We start from the raw sequence: 13,343 nt of genomic DNA on the forward strand, positions 1-13,343 counted from the left end.
ATTGGTCGAGGTGTTCCGTGGTGCAATGACTTTGCAATTGCTGCGGAAGTGACGAGTGTCGACTTTGCTTTGTCGAGGAGGGAGGCAATGAGGGGCTTCAAGCTGACCAAGCATGCAGCGATGATGCCGACGTAAAGCTCAAGAGCACCCCACACGAAGTAGCTGTTGTAGTAAAGACGGTCGGGGTCTTCAAAGTAATAGTAAAGGTGGTATGTCTTGACTGCGCCACATGCAACCGTGGCGAGTCCCATGCCAAAGGCGAGAAGCAAGCACACTTTCGTGCGCAAGTTAAGCTGCATGCTTGAGATAACAGGGACAGGAATCAATGCCAAAGTTGCATCTGTGAGCATGCCTAGAACTGAAAAATATGTTAGTGTTGGCGACTCGAACGATTCAAGATTGTACTCACTGCTGTAGGTTATGCCCAAGCCCTTGAATGCGTTTAATGGGATGCATTTCCCGTTTCTTCCATTCCAATTTGCAGAGATCGGGGCACAGCCAAGAAGGATTGTGAGCCACGAGACAGTCGTGTAAACAGTCATGAAGACTATCGACTATTAGCAATGTCTCCGATGTAACTCGAGACGCCTCAGAACTTACACATGACGACGAACAGTGTCCTTCGGAAAATCTTGCCATTGCTGAGTCTGAGCAAGAAGATCGCGAATGCAATCTTCATTCCGTGCAATGCCCAGACCATGAGCATACCATGTGCAAACTGCCATCGGCTGTAGTGGTGTAGCATATCCGGTGTGATCGCTGACACGTGCTTTCCTAATGCCCAATTTGCCTCGCCGATGAAGCAGCCCCAAACCACAACACCAAAGACCATAGTCACTACTGCAGCAATGTCGTCCCAGCCCAGATATCTGACCATGACTAGTCGTGTGTATACTCTCATCACCACCACTATGAGCGCAAGGAAGCACCAGGATCCTGTAATTGCAAGTATCGTCCAGGCATTGTCGTCTTGTGATACCATCTCCTGCATGAGATCCCTCCGAGCTAGTTTTGAGAAGTTGATTGCAGGCATGATGTGTATATTTGTTTCGACCCTAGGTCGTTCCCCGTTGGTTGGTCAAAGTTGAGGAGGTGTATATCCCAGTGGTAGGCGTGTAGATCAGTGATGTACCAAAGCGTTCCACAGTAGTCTGGTTAGATGTTTTGTACTTTTGTTGTGTGTCGTATTCAAGTATGAGTGTTGTTGAAGGTACACTTTACAAAATAGTATTAAAGAGGTGTATTGCTGTATGTTCGTTCAAGAGTTGAGAATCAAAGGACCAGAGAGATCACCAGATGGAGGATCAGCGAGCTACAAGTATGAAAACAGAAAAACGAAGATTGGTTAACGGTTCTTCTACAATTGTCCCCACCTTCAACGTCTAGACGCTACGACTTTACATCAATTGTTTCAGATGTTCCGGAGAGCTGTGTAGCTGATCTACATACGTCTTCGATGTTGTGGCGTCTCCATAACGGTCCACGAGCCTTGTTGTTTATCCTGGGACTTATCGTTCGCTAGACGGTGAAAGCAAAATTGTAAGAAGGTATACTCGAGCTTGTGAGTGAAAAGTGATCGTGCCAGCAGACTCGCTATTCGGTTTGGAATGACAAGGGAAGTTCATGTTCAAGTGTATGACGATCATAGATGTTAAAATATTATGTCCGAGGTTTGCCATCAGAGATTTGAGTAGATGGTGGGGCTTCTAGACGAGTTTGCACCCAGAGAGGTATAGATAGCAGTTGCGACCGAGTCGGTCTTGCCCGCAACGTTGCACCGGGTGGGGATAGTATCTGCCCGAAGATATGCGCGTGTCTACGGCAGTGCCCAAGAAGGCGTGCATGATTGATGATATAGAGTTGCGGACATTCGTATGGGAGTTCATGGCGATGCTATAGTCAGTGGCCGATGATGATACTCACCGAAGTGCGCGAGCATTCAATAGCCACCAAAAATGGACTTTGGATGGCGGCGGAGAGAACAATCGATAGACCAGCCGTTATCACCGTTCTACAACTGCTTTCGCGTGGCGTCGATCCTATACTGGGCGCGAGTCCTCATTCAGTACGTTCAACCCTACAAGCGATGCCATAAATGGTAGGTCCAAGGTGAGACACGTTCAAAGAAGGATTGTTGTTGCTGACGAGGAGATGATGAAGGATGAGAGTGACAGAGGTTGTGATGGACGTTGCTGTGTGGCTTTTTCCTTCCCCATTTCTGCCGGCCAACCCGACTTCTGGACCCTGGTTCTCGTCGTCCTCACCGAGACAATTCATCTCGTGTATTCCAGCTGCCAGTCAATCGGTCAGCTTCTGGAAGGCCTCGTGATCTAGCTAGAACCAGGAGAAGCTGTTGTGTCTCCTTTTGTAGCTGAAAGTGGAGGTCGAGTCGTGGGAGTGCCGATTGGGCGAAGCGATGCCGGGACAACCACATGGTTTGTCTCACCCTACGAAATCTCACACAGCCTTATGATCTGCAGATGAGTGATCTTAGGAATTTGCTGTCCTAAGCGATCGCAAAGGTTGACCATTTCACCCGGCAACCAAACGTTATAACCGAAGCAAAGATGGCATGGACGGAGGACAGGGTCATCCCGAAAGCATGATTTTATGGCATTATATTGATGACACACTCGCCTCAACGTGCTCCTGCCGCATATACTAAACGTGATCACGCTTCTAGCTGCAGAAATGCACAATCCCTTCCACGTGGGGAATGTGGCTATTGAGAGTGTGGTCAGTTGATGCTTCTCGGCGGACAACTCTCCTAATTTCAACAACTGTGCAGCTCTGCAGGCCGAATACCATGAGGTGTGGTCGTGGGAGATGGCTGTATGTGACAGATTCTAGCACATCTTTCTGGCCGCTTAGAATAGCATCTAATCTTTACTGGTAGTAGGATCCCAAGCGCAAGGCTCGTACTTGTCCGTACTCAAAGTTTGCATGTCCTCATCCGAAAGCTCAAAGTCGTAGATGTCTCTGTTCTCTTCAATGCGAGAAAGTGTAACCGACTTCGGTAGGATAACAAAGTTCTGTCATGTCTCGTTAGGAATGAAGCGGAAAACTAAAGTATGCGGGTGGAGTTACCTTCTGGAGACCCCAGCGGAGTAGGATCTGGGAGGTTGTCTTGTTGTACTTCTTGGCCAGAGGAGTGAGCAAAGGGTCATCGATCTTGGTCGCGCGGACAAGAGGACAGTATGCCTGGAAAGGTTAGTGGAGCATCGGGATGGGAAACACAAGAATGCCATACCTCCATGACAACTCCTCTTTTTGTGCACCATTGAACGATGTCATCTCTTGCCAACCAAGGATGCAGCTCAACCTGATTGACACTCAACACACCACCTTTACCCTTGCCTTCTTTCTCCTCAGTCTGCTTGATCCACTCCTCAAGTTCTTCGAGATGATGGACGCCATAATTGCTGACACCAATACTCCTCACCTTACCCGCCTCCACAGCCTCAACCAAAGCCTTCCAAGCACCCAATCTATTCTCCTTACCACCATATGGCGCATGAAGCAGATACAGATCAATATACTCCAATCCAGCCAACTTCAAACTCTCATCCACAACGGCCTTAGCAGCATCATAGTTGATAGCTTTCGGTGGCACTTTTGACGTAAAAAAGAGCTCGGAACGAGGGAGACCGGCTTTGAGTAGTCCAGCAGCAGTGGGTTGTTCGTTGCGATACGCAGCAGCTGAATCCGCATGACGATAGCCAGACTTTACCGCATGAGCAGTAACCTCTTCCGCGACATCCATAGGAGTCTGATAAACTCCATATCCGAGCAATGGAATATCGTAACCCGAATTCATGCGAACGGTCGAGTTGATATCGAATTTGCCCATGGTGAGAGTTGACGACGAGAAGTTTCTCGATGCTGTTGAGCTGGTGAAATGATGTAGGAGTTGATTTACGCGTGTTCTTGCCTGTATGAACATGGTTTGGCTTTTTGATAGAAATCAGAAGTTCTGTTCATCGGCAGTTGGAGATACGAAAGTAAGCTGGTCGTTACGTCATGCGGTTGACCCTCAAAGGTGGGGAGAGTTTCGTGGAGGCAGTGATTAACTTTTGGGTGACATCTCGAGAGCCGCACACAGTATACCGGTGGCTCGCACTCTGAGCGAAGTGATGACATGGGACATTGCAAGAATTGGATGTGAGATGGGTGAACAGTCAGGGGTTTGGTCCGCGAGAAACCGCGTCATTCCCTCCCCGAGTGCTAAACTTTGTCACGCGTGGAGCTGTAGAAATGCACAGTGATTTTGAGTAGGACTGCTTCGTCCACAGAGAGCGGCACCCAGGAGCTCTCTCTCTGGATCCAGCTCTGGATTTCAAAAACATTGTGCATTACTACAGGTGTTTTAATGTACATCGCTGCGGCAAGAGAGTTGATGTGACAACAACATTCAGCACACGAGGAGGTATGGGAGCATGCTTTCAAGATTGTGTACTTTGTTCATTGCTTCATTATCGCTATGGTGAACATGACTTTAGCTATTTCGTCTCGTCGCAATTCGTAGGTAGCGTCATGCTTTTTTCATGTAGGCCCAATCAAAGAATTGACCTCTGTCCCCTGCCCAAGGGCTTCATCTTCGTTGCTCACGGCGGTGGCTAATGCTGCGTCCGTGAGACGCGAAAAGACCACTTTCTCGACGAGAGATTTTGAGTAAGCGGTACTCGTATATATCGTGGTCTTTGACAGAATAATCTCCATATGGTATGGCACCAGCGATGTGATGAGCTCGTCATATAGCGATGAAATGGGCGCGGAGCGACCAAGTTTTGAGCAATGAAGGTGACGGCAGGCGTGAATGCGTGATGTCGCTCGTCAGAGTCGGACTTGCAGCGGATCAAACGTCCCATGCAAACTTGTTGGCCTTAGGAGTAGTGAGTTGATCATCAGGCACCAAATCGTTGAGACCGTAGACATCCTCAAATTTGGGCAGCTCGACGTTCCAGCCATCTGCATCAGGCAGAACATCATCTTCCAGGCCAAGACCCTCATCAAAATCGTCGTCCACAGGTCTAGGGGCTTGCTTCTGACCCTTGAATCTGAAGGCCACAGCACACATGTCCTTCAAACCAGCACCCAATGGGCTATCCTTGTGACCGGCGCCTTTTGCCTTTGCTTTTCCCTTTCCTTTGCCCTTGGGGGTGACGTCACCGCCAGCATTGAACATGTCTGCGTCGAAGTCATCCTGAGCATCGGGCTCAATGCTTTGCCATGCTCCAGACTCGACGTTTGAGAAGTCGCGCGGTTTGGCCAGTTCAATGTCGTCTGGTGATTCGGGCAGTGTCATGCCATTCAGCTCGCCGGAGGGATATGCCGAGTTCAGAGCATGGAGAAGTTCGACTTTGAGGCTTGAGAGTGTTTGGAGTTGATAGACGTGTAGGACGACGGTTGTGCGGGCGTTCTTGAACTTGATGGTCCAGACATCGGGCGTGGGATCCGTGACGGGCATCTCGTGGGCGGATAGAAGAGTGAAACTGTTGACGGAAGGCAAGATGCGATTCTGATAAAAAGGTTGCAGACACGACAATGCGCTAGGGTGAAAGACAGTGGCAAGGGTGAAGACAGGAATGCGATTGAAAGTGGAAGGCGCGCATCCAGAGAGCTCGCGTTTGAACAGGCGGGGAAAGTTTAACCGATCGAGAGTTGCGGCGAGTTCAATTCACCTCCGAGAGCTGCTTCCTCGTTGCGACCATCCAATAAACACCCGTCACACATTCCTGCAATCATGACAGCGGAAAGGGAAGCTGCTCTCAATACGGCAGTGCCGACTCCCTCAATACCAGAAGAACCCACAACCGCTGCTCCAGCATCAACGCGACCACCCGCCAATGACCGTCTAAGCATCCGCTTCAATTGGCGCCTACCTCTCACCACAATTCTGGCCTCTTGCGCTGGCTTTGGTCTCGGTCTGACTCATGGCGGTCAAATAGCTGGTCTCCGTTTCCGCGCCGAAAATGCCCACCGTCTACCCTCATCGCAAGTCGGCTGGTACCTTTACCACAAGTCAAAAAACTATCACATCATGCTGGGCGGCATCAAAGAAGGTTTCAAGATGGGTGGAAGGCTGTCTTTCTGGACCGCAATCTTCTTCGTCTTCGAGGAGGCTGTCGACAGGTTCAGAGGTGCTGTTGTGAGGAATTTGGTTGGCTTCAAGGAGAGGAGGAGGGAAGAAAGGCAAAGGAGATTGATGGGAGACGACGTATACGAAACACCGGCCGAACAAGCTCTGGGCCTGGGACACCTGCATAATGAACGAGGTGTGTGGGTACAAAGGGACTTCATGAGCACTGTCGTTGCTGCTCTGGGAACTGCTGGTGGCTTCAGCGCATGGAATCGCTTTCCTGTCCAGACCGCTGCCAGAACGGCTACCATGGGCTTGAAGTTTGGTCTTGCCTTTGGCCTCATGCAAGACCTTCTCAGCGTAGCCAGAGGAAGACGCGTCGGCTATGTTGAGTTTGTACGCAGGCAGTTCTTTGGCGCGAGAGAGGAGGTTCAGAGGAAGGTTCTGGCCTCGCCTGTCTGAACAACTCGCTGTTCTTCAGACATCTCATAAGATACTTGATGCTCCCGCCGAGCCGCCACGAGATACCCTCCAGCCATCGGAAGCGCAAAGGAAAGCAGTACATCTCCTCACGGCGCCATTCCAAGAGCATGGTCGCGAAACACCTCAGACCTCAGCCTCGTTCTGTAGAGCTTAGTCTTCCGATGCATGGCTGCTTCGCTGCCAGTCCCAATTCTAAACGAGTCAAGGACAACAGGGCAGGTCGCACAGAGAAGATGCAGATGCAGGCCACCCAGCGTTCCAAAGTCTATACACGAGCTACGATCCAAACTTTTACCACGCTGCCATAATGCAAGATGTTTTTCAGATCACGCTCATGTCCACTGAGAGGTGACGCTCGTACAAGCTCTCCTTGGACATCTACATCCTTTAGATATCGCCCTGCCTTACTGCAGATAGTTTCGACAACCTAACCAACACCTGGAATCTTGTAAAGTGTCTGATCTTGCAAACATCACTGTGATGGATCTAGCTATACTGTGCACGCCGCAGTGATATAATCACGATTTCTCAAACCATGCATTGTACAGACTCGATCTCGTCTTGGTCAAAAGTGATTCAATCGTGTGATCGTGTCTCCAACAAAATCCTGCGTGTAGGACCAAAATCGATCGCGATATGTCTAGTATGTCGCAGCTCGCAGGATCATCATTTTGAAACTTCGCATGGCTGAGTCTCGACTACGTTTGTACTGTGAGTCTTTCTTCTAGGATTGACCCTGCTGTTCATGGACAGAAACGGTCCTTCAAGAAGGAACAAGAGATGGCTTTTCTCATGGAAACAACACGTTGTTATGAAGACTTTTGATCATGAGACAGCAGTTTCGAGTAGAATGACTTGTGATTTCGCAAAAAATAAAGATAAAGAGCAAATTGTCAAGGAAAGCCGGGCTTAGTAAAAAAAAATGGGAATAAGAGCAGCAGAATAGGAAGGGAAATGGGCAGGGAAAGAGCGGGAAAATGGGCATGGATGCCGAAATCGCTCGAAACCTCCTTGTGCTCCACGCCTGAAAATCAAAATGACAAATATGTGTTGTATCCAGCATCGAGATCGATGAGGGGATGTCATGGGTGTCGCAGCTCGAAGGATTTCCATTCCGTAGACCTGTGCGACACAGATGCAGTATTCTCTGTGTAGCTAAGCTGCTTGTGAAAATGGAAACGCAAAGATAAATGTCGTGGTAGGCCTTTTGTTCGACCTTCGCAAGTAGTGGTACATCGCTTGTGATGGTTTGTTTCGTAGCTCGCCTGTCAAATTTGTTAGAAGTATATCCCAAAAGACACGACGATGCATAAGAAGACTTACATTACCTCGTTTACTCGTCGTCAGATTCTTCAACGAAGAGGGGCTCCTCTGCGGTGCCAACTTGTTCAAGACGAGCTTTCTCAGCAGCAGCTCTGTTTCTTGCTTTCTCTTTGGTGAAAAAGTGCACGCTCTTTAGGAAACGGTTGGGTTTGTAGCAGGGGTTCTGTCCGGCAGTGTTTTTCGACAGTTCGTTCATTAGATCAAACTGGAATTCTTGAGGTAGAGCGGCAAATTTCTTGCGCTGCTTGTCTACCTCAAGGTCTCTGCCAGCGATGGCATTTGCGAGGCCGTTGCGTCTCTGATAGGCGACGACAGAGGAGATGAATTCGCGCAGACCATCTTGAGGCCTCTTGGTCTCTGCGTAGATCTTGTTGATCTGACTGTGACGAACAATGAGTTCGTGCTCCTTGCCGATCTCACAGGCTTGGTAGATGATTAGATCGCACAGCAGAGTGGCTCTAAGTCGTAGGGCAGTGATGTAACAGTCGACAACATCATCAATAATGTTTCCCTCATCACCGTTGACCGCGATCAGGAAGGGCTTTTGGTGGTCCATGGCCCAATTCGCGAAGACTTCGACGCCGCGGCACTCCAAGGCATCCAGATTGATATAGGTACGATTTTGGTGTTCGACGTGTTCGAATCTGTTTGCAAACTTACCCAGGATCTGTGGGAAAACGTTGTATTGCTCGCCATTGCAGGCAAGTATCATGGGGATTTCTTTCTTTGCGGACCTGTATCACGTCAGTACTGGCGCCGGTCTCTTCAACTTATATACGTACTCGGGTTTCTCGTGGAAGAAATCGTATTCCATGGGACGGTTACGAGTCTTCTTGGTGTCTTTCTCATCTTCATTTTCAATCTTGCGCTTAGGCATGATGCTGGCTTTCTTGCAAGCAGTCAGTAAGAAGCAACAGATTGAAGAGGACTGAGACGCACAGAGGTGTCGAATGAATAAAGGTTAGGGCTGAAGAAGGAACTAGACTCGGAGTGGCAAGAAGTGGAAGGTATAGAAGACACGAGGCCTTGTGAAGGATCTGTGAGGAGGACGGCACCAGAAGGTTGGGCCTCAAGGTGGTAGGAAGATCGTAGATAAGGCGGTACGGAAGAACAGGCCAAGTGAAGCAAGACATACGCAGCTGACTTACGAGAGCTTGTAGAAGTAAGTAACTTCGGTTGTGGGGTGGAATCAGGTACAGGTGGGATTGGGAGACAGGTCCGAATCCTGAAGAAGGTGAAAGTGCCGGTGTGAAAACGGAAGTCGGAACTGAAACAGTAGATCAATCGATCTATGGCAGAGCCAGTGAAGATGCGGTAGTGGGTAAGAGGGTGAACAAATCAAGCAACGTCTGATCTCGCTGCTTGCAGAGCTTTCGATCACTGTAGAGCTTGAGGGGAAGAGTTGGTGAAGCAACTTCGATGAAGATGTTCTCCGGAGTGAGAGCTTAGAGCTTGCAGCGAAACGGACTGAGATAGAGAAAAATGGTCAATTCTCCCCTTGTGCAGAACTTTGTCACGCGCATGCTGTAGAAATGCACAATGTTTTTGAGATCAGTGCAGCCCTACACAGAGAGCGTAACACTTAGGAACTCTCTACGGACGGCCGGACCGATGTTAATAACACTGTGCATTTCTACAGTCCAAACAGTCCTAGGCGTGGCCGTGAGATTGCTAGACGTGACAGAGTTTTTAAAAGGGGAGGATGTTGAGTGATGATTCTAGCTATGACGATCATCGCGCCACTCGACACCATCACTGACTCCACTATCTTGAGCCGTGGCTTCATCTCTGGCCTTGATGGACACTCGGTCGGCCTCTGAGACAGCAGGGCTCACGACGACGGCATCGTCCTCGTAGTCGTCTTCGAACGCGGCGGGGTCAGCCAGATGGGTTCGCTCAGACTCGTGCACGCCGTCATCGGCAGATACGGAGATGCCTCTTGGACCCCATGCGCTGTTGCTTCTGCTTGCGCCTGCAGGACGAATGATACCCTCCTCTTGACCGGCCAGCGCGGCATCATCATCATCATCATCGTCATGATTTGTGTTTCCTCTTTGCCCAAGGACCTTGCTGATCAGCCAGCCTCTGCTGATATCTTCCCCATCCACAACACCGCCGTATCTCAGCTTGACGCGCTGTCTTGTCCAGTACACCCAGGCGAAGTCGAAGTAGAAGAGGGTCTGAACGACACCAAAGGTAAAGCTGACGGGGAAGATGTCACTGTGGCGGGATTCCGTAGCACTGCGAACGATCCAGTTGAGAATATAGAAGGCGCGATACGAGCCAAGGGTCGCGAGGTAGAAGCTGTCGATGACGGTAGGGACCGATGTCTGGCGGAGGAGAAGCAACTGAGGAAGGATGCAGAGCGATTCGAGGATGAGCGTAAACGTATAGGGAATCTAATCCACTTGTCAGCACAGATAGACTCAGCCTAAGTTCCAGCTTGTCACAAACCTCGAACCAATATTTTGCTGAGAAGGGTTTCTTTCCCATGAAGATGGCGGCCACCACAGGGGCACTCACAATGGAGCCGAGCAAACTCCAAAGCCCAATCTTCCATGCCTTTTCACGTTCTCTTGTTCGTGCATATACTCTTGTCATAAGAAACACGATATACAGCGACGTAGAAATGTAGAAGACCTTGAGAGTGAAGTTCCAGAAGGAGAGGAAGGTGTGAAAGGGTACATCCACGATCAGATCCAGGTATCGTACAATGAAGACGACGCAGTATAGCGCTTGTGTGATGAGCGAAACACCTAGACATTGTACATTAGTAATGCTCAGCGAGAGAAAGATGGCAACGACCCACCTTCAGCGCTCTGGTTTGTGTGTATCGACCATATCAAGATACACTTGGATACCGTATGGCTGACGTCGCCGAGAATGCGGAATGGATTGAGCAACATGTTGAGGGGCTCAGGATGGAATGAAGGATTATGAAGGCATCTGCTCGCGTGCTCTTTTGTATCGCTCCTTCCAAACGTGTCTGCCTATTGAGGAGTGTGTCCGTAGGAGCTCGTTCGTTGTACGCTGTAACGCGCCGAGTCATAATCCGGGGTCGTCAAAGCTTACGCGGCCAGGGACCTCGGTCGCCTATTCTTGCCTTCCTTCTGGACTCACTGTGAATGGTCGGAAACACAAGTGCTGAAGAACGCAGCAGATTATTTTGTATATACTTTGAAGTTTTGGTTGTAGTGACTTTGCAGTCTGCCAGAATGCGGGTTGAATCTAGCACTTATCCTTCTCGTTGTGTTGAAAGTGAAACCCACACGAGACCTCAACAGGCCTCCTTCTACCTCTTAAAACGTGGCTATAATGGTCCTTCAACGACCAAACTTCTTCATCTCGAGCCATCTAAGAGGTGGGTAGACCACAGTTGCCCAAGCGAATCCGACGTAGTTACCCATCTGCAATTCTGTCAGCATCTGGCTCTTCGTACGAACAGACGGTACTTACATCAGCGCCATATTCTCCAACTTGCTTTGCAAGAGGGCCAATGTACCAGACTTGTGCCATACAAAGAATTGCTGTCCATGATTAGGTGCTGTTCGGAGAATGTATAAATCAAAACTCACCTCCAGCCCAGCCGATTAGGAAGGCAATGGTTGCAGCAATACCGATGGGGAGTTTGCTCTTATCATTCCAGGCATTCCAGTTGAACCCAATACCTCTCCAAGTACGAAAGATGAAATGCTCTTCGAGACTGATAGCAATCCATATCGACACCCAGTAGCCCATAAGCGCAAGAAAGTTGGTGAAAATGGCTGCAAGACTTCCACGACCAGCAATGGCGCATACAGTATAGATCACTACACCAAGAGTGTTCCACACAAATCGAGGAACGACTGTCATCCATTGACCAAGGACTTGGAAATCCATGCCAGCACTGTATGTGGGCGCGATCATATTGGCGATCAGACCAAGAGCCACAATCACGCCGCATAATTTGCCGAAGCTTCCTAGAGGAGCGAAGCCCTCGACAATGAGAGCACCTTGCGAGACGTTGTACGCATCACTCCAAGATGCGGTTGTAGCGACGCCTGAGCCGAGTCCAATACCAACCATGAAGGCGAAGGTGAATGACAAGGCCAAACCACACATGGTGACACTGAATATCTTCCAACGAGGGGTTTCTTCTGGATAGTAGACGAAGAAATCTGCAGCGCCGCCTGCGTAGGTAATTGCAGCAGACAGACATAGACTAAAGAAGGACAGTCGATTGCCGATAATAGTGAGCGTGTCGCCACTGGATGGTGTTTCAAGATCGAATTTGGGTCCGGCAACACCGGCAAGGATAGACAAAACGATGAGTTGAGGAAGCCAGGCATAACGCTCGTAGAAGTGGAAAACGCTGTAGCCGAAGATGGTAATTCCCCATGTCAACACAGCCACAATAACGATGCCGACAATGACGGAGAGGGAGCCGTTTGGAGAGACAGCAGAGAGAATCTGCCCAGCAACCACAGCATCGATTAGGCAGTATCCAAGGAGAACGATGATGTTGAGGACGACAACCAGCTTGGCAGGGTACCATCCCATGGTGTAGCGAGCGAATACCATGCTCCTGTTGCCACTGACAGGTCCAAAAGTAGCAACATAGGCGACGGGTAGACATCCAACAAGCATTCCAAAGACAGCGCATAGAGAGCAGTCCAAGAAGGAGAGATAGTAAACAGCTGGACCGAGCATACCAAGAGTAATGTTGTTGGCAGCGAGGTTGACACTGAACCACAGCAGTCCAACTTGAGAGTATCCCAGATTCCTCAGGCTGTGCCGTTCATTAGGCATGACGCGATGGATACCACGAGCTTCGAGGTTGTAATGAGCCAGGCTATGCTCGATGTTCTTGATTTGCCGTCTCAACTTGGAGCTGCCACCAGCGAGGGTTGAGTCATCATCAAATTCGACAGGCATCAAAGTAGGACCATCTTTCTCGAGGTCCTTGTTCGAGTTTCTCATCTGAGATTGCTCGTCCATGTTCGGCCACCTGTAACAAGGTCAGCCTCCAAAGACGGGTTAGATGGAATGATGATAAAGCATGATTCTTTGCGCAGGTATTATCCTGATCAAGTTCGACCGTTTCTCTCAGAACAAAAGACTCTTCGAAAAGAGTCAAATTGAACACCGGTTCATGCTTTACGTTACCTGGTACCTCGGCCTTGATTTTTGGATAATTCCTTGCTGCTCGACATCATGACTGTTGTAGTCCGTACTTTATGATTGAGGCACGAAGACAATTGAAAGATGAGATTCGATTGAATGATCTGCTAGAACAGAGAAGCACAGATTCTGCTCGAGTACGAGACAAAGAAATGTTGAGAAGGATGGGAGTGAGAGTTCTTGAGCTCCCCGCCATGACTCTTCTGAGCCGCGATGTCGCATGATCCATCGGCCAATCATGCCACGGCAGGATAATCATGACCTTCTTATGCTCGAACGTATTATGTATACATGTACC

The 13,343-nt window shown here is 49.4% G+C and overlaps 7 protein-coding genes across 7 annotated transcripts; 1 reads left to right on the plus strand and 6 right to left on the minus strand.

The window, feature by feature from the left end:
* Window positions 1-59: 59 nt before the first annotated feature.
* Window positions 60-982, minus strand: M438DRAFT_264482 (uncharacterized protein; the record flags this gene model as incomplete). The annotated part of the gene is made up of 3 exons (XM_029899954.1): window positions 60-358; window positions 410-554; window positions 608-982. Coding segments are annotated over 3 exons (819 nt in total), but the record flags the coding sequence as incomplete, so codon positions are not given.
* A 1,897-nt stretch (window positions 983-2,879) lies between these two features.
* M438DRAFT_331681 (Aldo/keto reductase) lies at window positions 2,880-3,850 on the minus strand (the record flags this gene model as incomplete). The annotated part of the gene is made up of 3 exons (XM_029903425.1): window positions 2,880-3,032; window positions 3,088-3,201; window positions 3,251-3,850. The coding sequence occupies 3 exons, from the start codon at window positions 3,848-3,850 to the stop codon at window positions 2,880-2,882; spliced, it is 867 nt and encodes a 288-aa protein (XP_029764998.1).
* Window positions 3,851-4,430: 580 nt separating this feature from the next.
* M438DRAFT_342359 (uncharacterized protein) lies at window positions 4,431-5,575 on the minus strand. Its single transcript, XM_029904740.1, has one exon. It carries the CDS (start codon window positions 5,465-5,467, stop codon window positions 4,856-4,858), a length of 612 nt encoding a protein of 203 aa, XP_029764999.1. The 5' UTR covers window positions 5,468-5,575; the 3' UTR covers window positions 4,431-4,855.
* Window positions 5,576-5,661: 86 nt separating this feature from the next.
* Window positions 5,662-6,541, plus strand: M438DRAFT_311487 (uncharacterized protein; the record flags this gene model as incomplete). Its single annotated transcript, XM_029902470.1, has 2 exons — window positions 5,662-6,140; window positions 6,276-6,541. The coding sequence occupies exons 1-2, from the start codon at window positions 5,744-5,746 to the stop codon at window positions 6,539-6,541; spliced, it is 663 nt and encodes a 220-aa protein (XP_029765000.1). The 5' UTR covers window positions 5,662-5,743.
* A 1,215-nt stretch (window positions 6,542-7,756) lies between these two features.
* On the minus strand, window positions 7,757-9,207 carry M438DRAFT_92529 (uncharacterized protein). Its single transcript, XM_029910397.1, has 4 exons — window positions 8,825-9,207; window positions 8,668-8,774; window positions 7,886-8,619; window positions 7,757-7,827 (listed from the first exon to the last, which is right to left on the minus strand). The coding sequence occupies exons 2-3, from the start codon at window positions 8,760-8,762 to the stop codon at window positions 7,896-7,898; spliced, it is 819 nt and encodes a 272-aa protein (XP_029765001.1). The 5' UTR covers window positions 8,763-8,774; window positions 8,825-9,207; the 3' UTR covers window positions 7,757-7,827; window positions 7,886-7,895.
* Window positions 9,208-9,603: 396 nt separating this feature from the next.
* Window positions 9,604-10,791, minus strand: M438DRAFT_265699 (uncharacterized protein; the record flags this gene model as incomplete). The annotated part of the gene is made up of 3 exons (XM_029900044.1): window positions 9,604-10,284; window positions 10,340-10,641; window positions 10,695-10,791. The coding sequence occupies 3 exons, from the start codon at window positions 10,789-10,791 to the stop codon at window positions 9,604-9,606; spliced, it is 1,080 nt and encodes a 359-aa protein (XP_029765002.1).
* A 231-nt stretch (window positions 10,792-11,022) lies between these two features.
* On the minus strand, window positions 11,023-13,187 carry M438DRAFT_342362 (purine-cytosine permease FCY21). Its single transcript, XM_029904741.1, has 3 exons — window positions 11,461-13,187; window positions 11,342-11,412; window positions 11,023-11,292 (listed from the first exon to the last, which is right to left on the minus strand). Exons 1-3 carry the CDS (start codon window positions 12,860-12,862, stop codon window positions 11,209-11,211), a joined length of 1,557 nt encoding a protein of 518 aa, XP_029765003.1. The 5' UTR covers window positions 12,863-13,187; the 3' UTR covers window positions 11,023-11,208.
* Window positions 13,188-13,343: the final 156 nt, after the last annotated feature.

This window comes from Aureobasidium pullulans (assembly GCF_000721785.1).
Source record: "Aureobasidium pullulans EXF-150 unplaced genomic scaffold scaffold_2, whole genome shotgun sequence".
NCBI lineage: Eukaryota > Fungi > Ascomycota > Dothideomycetes > Dothideales > Saccotheciaceae > Aureobasidium > Aureobasidium pullulans.

Coding starts and splice junctions, on each gene's coding strand:
- M438DRAFT_342359 (XM_029904740.1), bottom strand. CDS start 5,467: ATGCCCGTCACGGATCCCACGCCCGATGTCTGGACCATCAAGTTCAAG.
- M438DRAFT_342362 (XM_029904741.1), bottom strand. CDS start 12,862: ATGGACGAGCAATCTCAGATGAGAAACTCGAACAAGGACCTCGAGAAA. Junction 11,413..11,460: donor CCTAATCGGCTGGGCTGGAG/GTGAGTTTTGAT, acceptor AATCATGGACAG/CAATTCTTTGTATGGCACAA. Junction 11,293..11,341: donor TTGGAGAATATGGCGCTGAT/GTAAGTACCGTC, acceptor ACAGAATTGCAG/ATGGGTAACTACGTCGGATT.
- M438DRAFT_92529 (XM_029910397.1), bottom strand. CDS start 8,762: ATGCCTAAGCGCAAGATTGAAAATGAAGATGAGAAAGACACCAAGAAG. Junction 8,620..8,667: donor TTCTTCCACGAGAAACCCGA/GTACGTATATAA, acceptor GACGTGATACAG/GTCCGCAAAGAAAGAAATCC.